Source organism: Hemiscyllium ocellatum, chromosome 1 (genome assembly GCF_020745735.1).
Source record: "Hemiscyllium ocellatum isolate sHemOce1 chromosome 1, sHemOce1.pat.X.cur, whole genome shotgun sequence".
Lineage (NCBI taxonomy): Eukaryota > Metazoa > Chordata > Chondrichthyes > Orectolobiformes > Hemiscylliidae > Hemiscyllium > Hemiscyllium ocellatum.
In genome coordinates this window covers 21,946,169-21,960,078 of record NC_083401.1, presented here as the reverse complement: position 1 = coordinate 21,960,078, position 13,910 = coordinate 21,946,169, and the positions used below count along the sequence as shown (strand labels likewise).

The 13,910-nt window shown below is 43.1% G+C and overlaps 1 protein-coding gene across 1 annotated transcript in view; it reads left to right on the top strand.

The window, feature by feature from the left end:
* Positions 1 to 436: 436 nt before the first annotated feature.
* The window catches only part of gfra4a (GDNF family receptor alpha 4a), a 163,280-nt gene continuing 149,806 nt past the window's right edge, over positions 437 to 13,910 (top strand). Inside the window, exon 1 of the mRNA XM_060828283.1 lies at positions 437 to 941. Coding sequence (XP_060684266.1) covers positions 902 to 941 — 40 coding nt within the window. The 5' untranslated portion in view covers positions 437 to 901. The remainder of the gene's footprint in view (positions 942 to 13,910) is intronic.

Sequence of the window (13,910 nt, the reverse complement as noted above, 5' to 3'; positions counted from 1 at the left end):
TGAAAATGTGTTGCTGGAAAAACGCAGCAGGTCAGGCAGCATCCAAGGGACATGAGATTCGACGTTTTGGGCATGAACCCTTCTTCAGGAAGAAGGGCTTATGCTCACTGACAGTGGAAAATACAATGTTCCCAAAACTTTTGGGATGGGGTTGTGTGTGGGGTGGTGCGCGGGGCAGTTTGGAGGTAGGTTTGGACAGGTTAATCCTGACATTGGCTGACCATCGCTGGTCACAGGAACTTGAGAGGACTGGGTGGATGGAGAGGGGTGGGTGGGGGGAGGGTGAAGCTCTGTCTTTAAGCACTGCCTTGGTCCCAGAGACGCCAGGCGGCAGAAGTGGGGAAGGTGAAAACTAGAGAGTGAGTGAGTGTGTGACAGAGAGAGAGAGAGGGAGGCGCAGGGGTTGGGGGGAGATGAAAGCTGGATGGAGGATTACCAATATTTCATACTCTTCCCTCTTACAGCATGGGTCGGAACAAACAAAAGGACAATGATTTACTACTTCCAGCCCGGCGGATTTAAAACCCTTCCTGAGTTAGGGCCAGTCGTGCCGTACTGAGAAACCTTGGTGCGAGGCTACAAGATCGCCTGCTTTTCCAAAAAAGAACATCAAAACTGGGGATTTAAATAAGAATTCCATCATTTTCTCTCTCTCTCTCTCTCTTTCTTTCGTTCTCCCCCTCTCTACCTCCCCTCAAGCCAAACATTGAATGGACTTTTATTTTCGTTTCGTCTCGAATCCGAACAGGAATGACCCCCAAAGCAACATCCCAGAAAAACGCCGCGGATTACAATTTCCCTCGAAGATTGGACAAGTGATTTTTTTTTGTTTGAATCGATTTCTTCTCTTTTCGCGAGGCGGGGAGGGTGCTGAGGGGGAATAAAAAGAGGCGCACACGCAATGTTGCTGATGGGGATTTATTTAATCTTGACACTTATTGGTAAGTACTCCTGTTATCTTTAATCGTGGCTGTATAGTGGGATAAACATCGCGCCCGCGTTTGTACACATGACTGGACACAGGGAGAAAGCAGTTTGCCACCATCTGCCGCTGTACATTTCTGTTTATTTTTGGAATTTGCAAAGTGACTCCTGTCACCTTTGCTTGAGACAGGATAGTGGATTGAATGCCCTTTCCCGTTTCATTTCTGTTGTTCCAATTGTGTCAATATTTTGGTCTTCACAAGGAATGAATCTGTAGCTGTTAACCCAAGTCCAAGGACAGGAAATTTTTCTGGATAAAATCGGAAAGTGCTGCGGATGCTGGAAAGCAGAAACAAAAAAAAAGACCCAGAAATTGCCAGAAAAGCTCAGCAGGGCTGGTAGCATCTGTGGAGAGAAATCAGAGTTAACGTTTCGTTGACCTTTCCTCACTCTGAAACCACACTTGCCGAGTAAAAGCTGCATTTGGATACCGCCGCGATCAGATTGGTCCCTTGTGCTGAGAGAGAAGTTGGCTGAGGAGTTCACGAATCTTCTTCATCAGAACTTCAATCGGAACTGGAAGGGGGGGCGCCGGATTCGAAACATTCACTCTGCGTGCTCCCCACAGCTGCTGCCAGACCTATTGGGTTTTCGTCAGCAATTTGTTTCAAAGCTCTGTAGCTCTTTGATGTGTTTGCCTGAGGTGTATCGGGAGCCAGGGCGGCGAGAGGGAGGGAGAAAATGTTTATTTTAAGAAGACAGAATTATTCCCAGAACATAGAACTCTGGGGTTTAACTCTCTGCTGGTTGCAATTGGCTTGTGATAAATCACCTGTTTTTTTTAGAGAAGTGTGTATTTTTATATGTAAGTGAAGCTGTGAGGATGTTTGTGCTTGAGTTTAGATGTCTATGTGAGTCAATGTACGTGTGGATAAGTATGTATGCATATAGAGTGTGGTTATGAAGGAACTTATGTAAATATATGCAAACGTGTGCTTGAGTGTAAATATGTATATGGGAATTTAAATGTACATGTGTCAAGTGTGTATGCATGTTTATGTATGTGTGAATACAAGTGCGCAAATGTGTGTCAATGTGCGTGTGAATGCCCATTCCTGTGTGAATGTGTATTTGTGTGTGTGTGAATGCAAGCATATGTGTGCATGAACATAAGCATATGTGAGTGTGTGTGTGCTTAAACATGTATATGGATATGTATAAAATTCATCATCAAAAAGAAATGCAACCCCTAGCAGAGATTCCTGTTAGTCCACATGCTAGGCTGTATCCCATGTCTTTTGTTTTGTGGATTCATTTCATATGTATTTTTATAACTGTATGTCTATACCTAAATTAAGACTCATACACATGCAACATAGAAGTTACAAGAAACTGGGTTGTTTGGCAAACAAGCATTTATTGCAGTTGTGGGGAATGGGGGTGGGATCTATAAAACGCAATTAATCCTGATACTCCAACATTTTGCATAAACTCCAAGTTAGTATCGAATGGGAGTGAGACGAAGGAATCAGTCCTTGATTCAAATTGGCAATGTGTCAGCAATTTGTTTTAAAGCATAGCAGATCTCAATGATTGAACTTGGAGATCGAGTAACATCCATTAACTTCTCCAAATATATATATATATATATATATATATGAGATATATGTATTATATATAAAGCACTGAGAGAGAATACTAGAAGCACATTGTGAGGTCAGTCAGAACACTTAGAGAGGAAACGAACCTTTAAAGTTTTACACATTGACCCTGCCTTAGAACCCCCGACTTTTAAACAAAAAGATTCTGTCTGAATTACTAAAATCTGTTTGAGCTCCCCACAGATTCTCACTGTTATTTTTGTGTGGTTCCAGCACTGCAAGCTTTCAATGCAGATTTCTGGCATTTCATGGAATCACACAATGCAGAAGGAGGCTACTCAGCCTTTGTCTATCTGCTATCCTATAGAACCATCTTCAAGTTCCCTTGTGGAAGTTCACAATTCCATCCAATCCTTCAGTAGTGCGTTCCAGATCATAATAACTCATTGCTCAATAAAAATTCCCTGATCTCACCTCTGATTCCTTTACAAAGCCCTTTTCTAAATAAAGTGTCATTAAGATGAGCTTGGAAAGACATTCCATTCAGAATCATATTTACTAAATTGCTTGTTTCAACTGGTGGAACATAATTTCAGGTCTGAAGCAGATATAATAGGAATGGTGCTGAACTAGAAATGCATTTCTCAATAATTGTGTTATTAAACATTATTAATAAAATTGAACATAAGTGCACCCATTATTGAGTGCTGCTGTTACAGTTGTTTAAGATTGCTTGGTAAACTGAGTGTATGCCCAATGCCATAACTTGGCCGATCAGTGCCAGTCGTTGTGGGGTGATGGGTGTTCACAAGCTGAGAACATTGGATTGCACTATTACCGCTATTGGAAAAACAAAACTGGCCAAGCTTTCATTCTCCCCTGCTAAATTTGGAAATGCCGTGATTGTGGTTCACCCTGAGATGTGTTGCCAGAAGTGCTCTTCTTGCATTTTCAGCAATAAACATGGTCCACCTTTAATTCTTGGATTTTACTTTAATCTTTGCCAGTCATTAATACCCTAAGGCAATGATGGAGTGTACATTTCCATTAGGATTTACACTGAAGGTTTGTCAGCCTTGAGAAGTAGTGGAGGATAAAGGACAGAGCAGGACAGTAGGATCATTTTGAAAAAGTCTGGTAGAAATGATAATTTATTTCTCCTTATGTTTCTAGGTAATATAAATGACCAGGAAATATGTTTGTAAAATATACTTGAGTAGAAGTAAAGTGAACATGTTAAAAGTTATACACATTATTGCATTGGAAATCCACTGAAGATGTTTTGGAGTGGACAGCCCTAGTGTGCAGTTACACCACCAATTTTGTGTTTTTTCAACAACGCAATACAGTATATGGCTTCCCAGTATATGATGCAGACTGTGCTTGTACAGATTTCCCATTGTGTACATAAACCTGCTATAGGTCAGCTCTCACATTTAGCATAAGCACAAAGAGGTAGTTAGATTTCCAATTACTAATGGCACAAAGAGTCATGTGGGTAAAAGTGTGGGTAAAAGACACTGAAGTGTTTGATCAGCAATGATCATAACAAATGCTGGAGCACACACAACAGGCTGAATGGCCTGTTCCTCTTCCTGTGTTCCTATTTCATGTCGATGAAGAGTTATTTTTGAGGGGGAACCAGCATTAGTAGGATAATTAAAAAATTGTGGAAGGCTATCAGGAGATTCGGCAGCATCGGAGATGGAGACGGAGTTAAATATTTCAGGTCAACACCACTGTCTTCAGAACATGAAGATATTGGGTATGAACAGCTGATAAACAAGAACAAAACCAGGGAGAAGGGAGCAGTTAGGGACTAGGAAAGTGATAGGGAAAGGATTATACAACAACATGAATGAGATTGCCAAAAAAAAATGGGTGATTGGTGCAAATCAAGGTAAAAGATAGGTTTAGAAAAGAGCAAACGATTCAGCAGAATAGCAGAGAGAGAACATAATTATCCGAAACTCTGTTTCCAACTGCATCAGTTGTTAAGATACCACCCACCTTCCATCGACCCTCCCCTTTCCCAGTCTAACTTCAGTGATCTGAAGTGAATGGAGCCAAAGCAAGGCATTCATCTGAAAGTAATAAGCTCACATTTTGAGTTTGAATGGAGATGATCCCAAATGTATGGAACTTGCGAACTGAACGCTAGGGGTCCCCCTGTCATGCAGTAACCATATTGCAGCAATCTCTAAGGTCAAATTGTTGTTATTTAGGGGATCTGTAAGTAAAAGTAAATGCTTATTATCACACCAATTGTAATGTTTATTAAGGCTTATACCTTGTGTTAAGATTCATGAGCAAAAATACTTTGCTGCACCCTATCATTATTAAACTATAACCTTCAGGCAGCTAAAGTAAAACCAGCAAAAACGTTCTAACTGAAACCTACAGGTAACACAGCAAACTCTCACCAAGTCACTGTCTATTTAGGGCTAGGCCTGGCAGTACATGAGCTACACTGTGCTACCACCATTTCTTTTGCCACACCCAAAACAATGTATTTTCTCTATCAACACTTTAGTCAAATAGTACTCCAGCATCTCACTAACCCACTGTAGCATTCATTGATGCCACTTTTCAATAGCAAGCATGCTTTATGGAAACTTAATGACAATGTACAGTCTCCTACGTTCACCTTTTGATCTTTCTGATGACTTTACAGACAATTAGATTCAAGCTTGCCCTCAGCAGTCCTTCTCAATATATATTATTCATCCCTGCTTGATATGGGTCTGCTCCTTGAGCTTTAGTGTTTTATGATTTCTCTCCTCAATGTGAAGAAAGCTTCTACCTCAGAGATTCTCATCCTGTTAACAGGCCTTTGAGATGCAAATCTTTTCCCAGTGTGTGAAGTTTAAAAAACATCTTGACTTAGCTATCATTGGTTTATTGTGGCAGTTTATACATTCCAGTCTCAGGTGACTGTCTGTGTGAGTTTGCACATTCTTCCTGTGTCTGTGTGGGTTTCCTCCCACAGTCCAAGATGTGTAGATCAGGTGAATTGGCCATGCTAAATTGCCCATAGTGTTTAGATACATTAGTCAGAGTGGGGTGGGTTACTCTTCAGAGGGTCAACGTGGACTGTTTCCACACTGTAGGGAATCTAGTCAAATCACCCTTTTGAACGCATAATTCCAGATCATACCTGACGTGGACATTTAGCTCCTCTCTGGTTTGTTTTTGTCAACGTTCTTAAACTTGTGTCATCGAGTTACCAACCCCAAGCCCTGGCCCAGCCCACTTGTCAGTGCAAGCAGTTTCTCACACCTTAATCTGGCCAAACCCCTTCACAAATTTGTTTGTCATGGAGAGTGGTGAATCTTCGAAACTATTGCCCTCAAAATGCAGTGAAGCCAGACAGAGTAATTTTAAGGCAGAGGTGGGTAGATTATTGATAAGGAAGGGGGGAGGGGGGTTTGGGGTAAGGATATCAATATGAAGTAGGTGGACAATGTGGAGTAATCAGATGAACCGGAATCTTATTGATTGCAAGAGAGCAAACTTGAGAGGCCAAGCAGCCTACTCCTGCCCCAAAGTTGTGTGTTGAAATTATATTCCTTGATACATGATACAGTGTCAAGTATGATTGTGGATCTTTATTGATGTGAACTGTTGTGGAGTCATAGAGACATACAGCACAGAAACAGACCCTTTGGGCCAACTTGTCCATGCCGACCAGGTATCCTAAATTAGTTTAGTACCATTTGCCAGCATTTGGCCCTTATACCTCTAAACCTTCCTATTCCTATGCCTATCCAAATGTCTTTTAAATCTTGTAATTGTGCCAGCCTTCACCACTTCCTCTGGCAGCTCCTTCTATACACACCACCACCCTCTGCGTGAAAATGTTGCCCCTTAGGTCCCTTTTAAATCTTTTCCCTCTCACCTTAAATCTATGCCCTCTGGTTTTAGACTCCTTACCTTAGGGAAAAGACCTTGGCTATTTCATCCTATCCATTCCCTTCATGGTTTTATAAACCTCTATAAGGTTCTGACACACCGTGGAAAATAGCCCCAGCCTATTCAGCCTCTCCCAATAGTTCAAACCCTCCAACCCTGGCAACATCCTTGTCAGTCTTTTCTGCACCCTCTCAAGTTTAACAACGTATTTTCTTTAGCAGGGGGATCAGAATTGAATGCAGTATTCCAAAAAAAACCTAACTAATCTGCTGTGCAGCTATAACATGACCCAACTTCAAGACTCAATGCACTGACCAATAATACCAAGTGTACCAAATGCCTTCTTCACCACCCTGTCTACCTGTGACTCCACTTACAAGAAACTATGAATTTGCACCTCAAGGTCGCATTGTTCAGCAACATTCCCCAGGAGTAAAAAATGAGGTCTGCAGATGCTGGAGATCACAGCTGCAAATGTGTTGCTGGTCAAAGCACAGCAGGTTAGGCAGCATCTCAGGAATAGAGAATTCGACGTTTCGAGCATAAGCCCTTCATCAGGAATAAGAGAGAGAGAGCCAAGCCGGCTAAGATAAAAGGTAGGGAGGAGGGACTAGGGGGAGGGGCGATGGAGGTGGGATAGGTGGAAGGAGGTCAAGGTGAGGGTGATAGGCCGGAGTGGGGTGGGGGCGGAGAGGTCAGGAAGAGGATTGCAGGTTAGGAGGGCGGTGCTGAGTTGAGGGAACCGACTGAGACAAGGTGGGGGGAGGGGAAATGAGGAAGCTGGAGAAATCTGAATTCATACCTTGTGGTTGGAGGGTTCCCAGGCGGAAGATGAGGCGCTCCTCCTCCAGCCGTCGTGTAGTTGTGTTCTGCCGGTGGAGGAGTCCAAGGACCTGCATGTCCTCGGTGGAGTGGGAGGGGGAGTTAAAGTGTTGAGCCACGGGGTGATTGGGTTGGTTGGTTCGGGCGGCCCAGAGGTGTTCTCTGAAGCGTTCCGCAAGTAAGCGGCCTGTCTCACCAATATAGAGGAGGCCACATCGGGTGCAGCGGATGCAATAGATGATGTGTGTGGAGGTACAGGTGAACTTGTGGCGGATATGGAAGGATCCCTTGGGGCCTTGGAGGGAAGTGAGTGTGGAGGTGTGGGCGCAAGTTTTACATTTCCTGCGGTTGCAGGGGAAGGTGCCGGGGTGGAGGTTGGGTTGGTGGGGGTGTGGATCTGACAAGGGAGTCACGAAGGGAGTGGTCCTTGCGGAACGCTGATAGGGGAGGGGAGGGAAATATATCCTTGGTGGTGGGGTCCGTTTGGAGGTGGCGGAAATGGCGGCGGATAATACGCTGTATGCGCAGGTTGGTGGGGTGGTAGGTGAGAACCAGTGGGGTTCTGTACATTCCCCAGGACCCTACTATTAAGTAAGCGAAAGCGTGGACTTGCAGATGCTGGAGATCAGAGTCAAGATTAGATTGGTGCTGGAAAAGCACAGCTGGTCAGGCAGCACCAGAGGAGCAGGAAAATTGACGTTTTGGGCAAAAGCCCTTCAACAGGAATGAATGGCTTTTGCCTGAAACGTCGATTTTCCTGCACCTCGGATGCTGCCTGACCTGCTGTGCTTTTCCAGCACCACTCTAATTTGGCCCTACTATTAAGTGTATAAGTCCTGCCCTGGTTGGTAGAGAGGAAAGGGGCAGGGGATTGTTGATATGCACATAGAACCACACATGGTTACACAAGGTGCATACTCAGCCTTTCATGCCATTCATACTAGTCCCACTCCTCTCTCCTTACCCTGTCACCCTGCAAAGATGATCTTCCCAGAGGGAATTGAATTGAATTGAATTGAATTTATTGTCACGTGTATTGAGGCACAGTGAAAATCTTTGTCTTGCGAGCAATACAGGCAGATCACAGAGTTAAGTAGCATCGATAAGTAAATAATAGTTAAACAGCAGCAAAAACAAAAACACAGGTACAGGCAAATGTTAACAGTTTGTGAGTCCATTCAGTATTCCAACAACAGTAGAATTTAGTTTCGAATTGAATCACCTCTATCACACTGTAAACTGTGCATTTCCGATTCCAATTACGCATTGAGTAAAAAAGATTCCCCTGATGTAGCATTTGACATTTAAGCCATTCACCGTGAACTGATGCCTTGGCTTTGGGAGCTCTCTGACAATGGGAGCAGATTCTCTCCATCCATACCCAAACAGCCTTCATTTCCCCAAACTGTCCACATAGCTGAAGCCATTATCCCTGGAACCACTTCCGTGAAGCTTTGCTACACCTGCCATTGCAGCAGGTGTGGTGCCCACATTTGGACGTTTTACTCCAGGTCAAGTAGAACTTGGTCTTCATAAAGGTTCATAGCAACCTCTTTGATTTTGTGGTCTATTCCTATACCTATGAAATCCTGGATCCTGGATTGCTTTGGAACCAATTTCTCAACCATGCCCTGCCACCTTCTACAATACTCACTCATAACAAGAGGTGCCCCTCTTCCTACATCTCCTTTCAAATTTTATTCCTTTATTTCATAATGTCTCCCTTATTTTTTCAATGGGTTTAACACTTCACACTTTTCTGTGTTTTATCTGTAACACACCCACCATTCCACCCACACTTATCTATGTTCTCTGAGCTCTAATACTCATGGGGAAATGCCCAGGTGGTATAATGGACTGGTATCTATGGCCCAGGTAAATGATCCAGGGACTTGAGGTGAGATCCCACACCTGCAGCTGGTGGCATTTAAAACTAATAAGTTTAAGTAGGTAAATCTGGAACAGAAAACTAATCTCTCTAATGCTGACCATGAAACTGGCATTGATTATTATTGTTATAGGGCGGCACGGTGGCTCAGTGGTTAATGCTGCTGCCTCACAGCGCTAAGGACCCGGGTTCGATTCCTGCCTCGGGTGTCTAACTGTGTGGAATTTGCACATTCTCCCCATGTTTGCGTAGGTTTCCCCCCCACAATCCAAAGATGTGCAGGTCAGGTTAATTGTCCATGCTAAATTGCCCATAGTGTTAGGTGCATAAGTCAGGAGTAAGTATAAGGTAGGGGAATGGATCTGGGTGGGTTACTCTTTAGAGGGTCGGTGTGGACTCGTTGGGCCAAAGGGTCTATTTCCATACTGTAGGGAATCTCATCTAAAAACCCCTCTGGTTCACTAATGTCCTTGAAGGAAGGAAGTATGCCATCCTTACCTGATCTGATTTACATGTGACTCCAGACCCACAGCAACGTTACTGACTTAACTGTTTAGCAGGCCATTCCTTTCAAGGGCAGTTAAGGTTGGGCAAGAAATGCTATCAACACCTATATTGAATTGCTCTCACTTCTTTCAGCAACCTGCTCTGTTACTTCAGCAACCAATATGATCTCCCCTTAGCCATTAGTGGTGGGAAATGGAGCCATTTCCATTTCAGACACCCGGGTATTGGACCAGATAGCAAATGTGAACCTCTGAGTCAAAACTGTTGAGCAAGGAGACCAGACAAAGTCATGTGACCCAAACCAGCATGTTGCAGACACCTATGGTGGCCCAGAGCTGACCATGAAGACAATGAAGATGGAGACACTGGGTTAGCTACAGCTCAGGAGGTGTTGGGTATGGGTGGTGTTAGTGAAAATGGGAAGGGAACCTGTGACTATGAGGCAGCCAGTCCTTTACGTGAAGGGAGTGAGTGTCTCAGTCAGGTTAGTATATTTTCAGAGAAAGGGTCACTGGACTCTCATTTCTCTCCACAAATGTTGCCAGACCTGTTGAGCTTTTCCAGCAATCCTTATTTTAGTTTTGATTTGCAGCATCCACAGTTCTTTCGATTTTTACTTAGTATTTTGTCTATTGCTTTACCTCTCCCTCTGAGAACCTTTAGTGATCCATTTCATTACTATTAGTTTGGTTTCTCTGTGCCTGATAATACTGTCTGCACTGGGTGTTGCCAGGCACCAAAGGGTTTTTATGAAGGCAATGGGATTATTGCTTGGTTCATGAAGGCATCTTGGATCAGTACAGGTGGATCTAACTGACATGATGTGCAGCACAAACTAGGGGCAAGCAGAACTTGTGCACAACATTTTAGACCCTTCAAAGCTTGTTAGCCTTGACACACTTGCTCGACACAAGTGTTAGGATCACAAAATCTTCAATCCAGATATAAGACAGTGTGAAATGTCCTTTGCCCAACAATGTGTCTTGGTCTGAAGTCTTGCCAAATACCCTCTTCTGGTACAGTTTAATACTTTAGACTATAGAATATAGCAGCAAGCTTAGGCCATTTGGTATACCATTCTATCAGAGCTAATATGTTTCTCAACTTCATTCTCCTGCCTTCTCCCCATAACCCTTGATCCTCTCACTAATCAAGAACCTATCTATCTCTGTCTTGAAGACACTCAATGACTTGGCCTACATAGCCTCTGTTAGATACAAAAAAACCTGCAGATGTTGGAATCCAAGGTCGACAAGCAGGAAGCTGGAAGAATGCAGCAAGCCAGGTAGCATCAGGAGGTGGAGAAGTCGATGTTTTGGATGTAACCCTTCTTCAGGACTCTGTGACGTTGAGTTCTACAGAGTCACCACTCTCAGGCTGTAGAAATTCCCCCTCATCTCAATACTAAGGATTATACCTTCACTCTGAGGCTGTGTCCTTGGGGCTTTGTCTCTCCTACTGGTGGAAACATCACCTCCACATCCACCCTATCCAGGCCTCTCAGTATTCTGTAAGTTCCAAACAGATCCTCCAGCCCCCCACCCCACTTTCTTCTAAACTCCATTGAGTACAGACCGAGAGTCAACTAGGCAAAAGTGAGGACTGCAGATACTGGAAATCAGAGTCTAGATTAGAGTGGTGCTGGAAAAGCACAGCAGGTCAGGCAACATCCAAGGAGCAGGAAAATCGACATTTCAGGCAAAAAGCCCTCAAAACATTGATTTTCCTGTTCCTCGGATGCTGTCTGACCTGCTGTGCCTGTCCAGCGCCATTCTAATCTAGACAGACCAAAAGCCCTCAACCACTCATCATATGACAAGTCCCTCATCCCTCAGGCCATTCTTGTAACCCTCCTCTGGACCGCCTCCAAGACCAGCATACAACACAACCTCCCTGAATGACAGATTCATGGAGGGAGAGTTAGCTTAGCACTGTGGCTTCATTGTCAATTAGTGTTTACAGTTCAGACATTTTGGCTAGGTGGAAGACAGGGAGGTGGTGGAAAAGCAGCTAACTGACTGTTCTCAAAGTTGGTGGTCTGTACCACCAGGAAGCATTGAAAACATTAGTTTTCTTTTCGGCTATGATCTAGTCAAGGTATGTGAAATGTGAGAAGTATTGAATAAGGTAGATAAGAACATAAGAATTAGCTTGAGGGAAAGAGTTTCCTTCAACTTAAAAATCATCAACAAAGGGGAATAACCTTAAAATTAGCACAGGGGTATTTTTGAAGGAAATCAGACTTTTTTTTCTCCAGAAGTGGCTACAATCTGAAGTTCTCTCTGGTGGATTCTAGGGTCCAAGTTGAGCTTTCAAGATAGATCAGTAGATGTCAACCTGGAGATACAATGTTTATTTAGGAAAACAGAGCTGAGGCACAAGTTGACTGCATTTGTACTGAATACTGGAAGAGAATCAATGGGCCGAATGGCTAACAAATTAGGCACAAGGTGAACAATAATTAATTGAGGAGTGAGAAATGAAATATGTGGTCAAGTGAGACAGTTTATCCCATCTCTGTTGGGTAAGTATCAAACAAAACTTTGGTGCCAACTGTCTGTCAATCATGTGAAGCACTCTATTGATTACACTTTTCAGTAAAGCTAATGAGCCTTATTTGGATTTAAAACCAGAATAAAAGGACTGTTATGGCACAGTGGTTGTGTCCCTATCTCTAGGCAAGGAGGCCTGTGTTCAAATCTCATCTGCTCCAGGGATGGATCATGACATCTCTGAATAGATTGATTTAAAAATACCTAAAATACCTGAATAAACATCAGGTAAAATGTTCAAGTGTGTCTAAGATACAAACAGTCTCATGTTGAATTGAGGCTTGTCCTTACACTGTTAGATTATGTATGCTCACCCTCATGAATTGATCTCCTCCTGCACTTGTTTGTTGAGTCAGATCACTGTTCAGCTCACTTTGAGACTCAGATGTGATTTACTGAAAAATGCCTGAAAATGATCACATGCAGTTCTTCAGAAGCACAAGGTTAACATTGGGCAATGTAATCATTTGAGAAGTAATGTGCTGAGAAGGAAGGCTGGGTTTTCAGTGAAGAAAGCGCTCTAAAGTAAAATGGAAGACAACACAGTATATTGGAGGACCCAGTATGAGGTTTACAACATTAAACCAATTCATGAGGTTAAGCATATGGAATCTAATAGGACAAGGACAAGCCTCAATTCAACATGAGACTGTTTGTACCTTAGACATACTTGAACATCTTACCTGATGTTTATTCAGGTATTTTTAATCAATCTGTTCAGAGATGTCATAACCTATCCCTGGAGCAGATCTCCTTGCCTAGAGACCACTGTGCCACACTAGCCCTGGTTCTAAATCCAAATAAGGTTCATTAGCTTTACTGAAGAGTGTCATCAATAGTGTGCTTCACATGATTGACAGACATTTGGCACCAAAGTTTTGTTTGATACTAACCCAACAGAGATGGCATAAACTGCCTCACTTGACCACATATTCCATTTCTCACTCCTCAACAGATTGTCGGTCACCTCATGCCTAATTTGTCGGTGACTCCCACGCTGACAGTGAAGAGAATGGTGGTGACATTAATGCACTGACTGTCTTTTCAAAGGGATCAATACACTGGAGCTCTTCACCTCTCTCTTAGTCCTTCACTTGACCTTCAAAGTCACAGGCTTTAAAATTTAAACTCAGTGCATCTGTACATTTTATTAACAGTTTGCTTTATGATAGTTTGGTTTTGCTAGAAAGAGAGAGACATTTCTGAAGTTCTTTGCTTTGCATTCATCAGGCCATATGAAAGAATGCCAAATTTCAAACAATCACAAGAACTGATACTCCAGAAGAAAGTTCTGCTGATTGGTTGACTCTGATCTGGCTGAGAGATTGCCATAGAGGAAGCAGCAGTGAACTATAGGCTCCCAAGCTCCCAGGCAATTAGAAATAAGGCACAAGACCCAAATATTTTGTCTTGCTTATAGACAACAGGTCCCTGAGCGTGAATGTACGTCATTTCTAGCTGGCATAAATGATCCACACTATTAACTTAGGAATTGTGTTAGCCTTGTTATTGATGCGATTACTTGCACAATCAAGATTTTCAGCAAGTGGAATGGCAGTACCACATCAAATGGCAGACGTTTTGTTTTGCACAGCCTGGTTAGGTACAGCATGTGCTCTGTCTATTATGATCAACAAAAGAAGCATGGTTTGATTGGTCAATTGCAGTGGCCTGAACTTTGGCATTCTTGCATTTGTCCTGAAG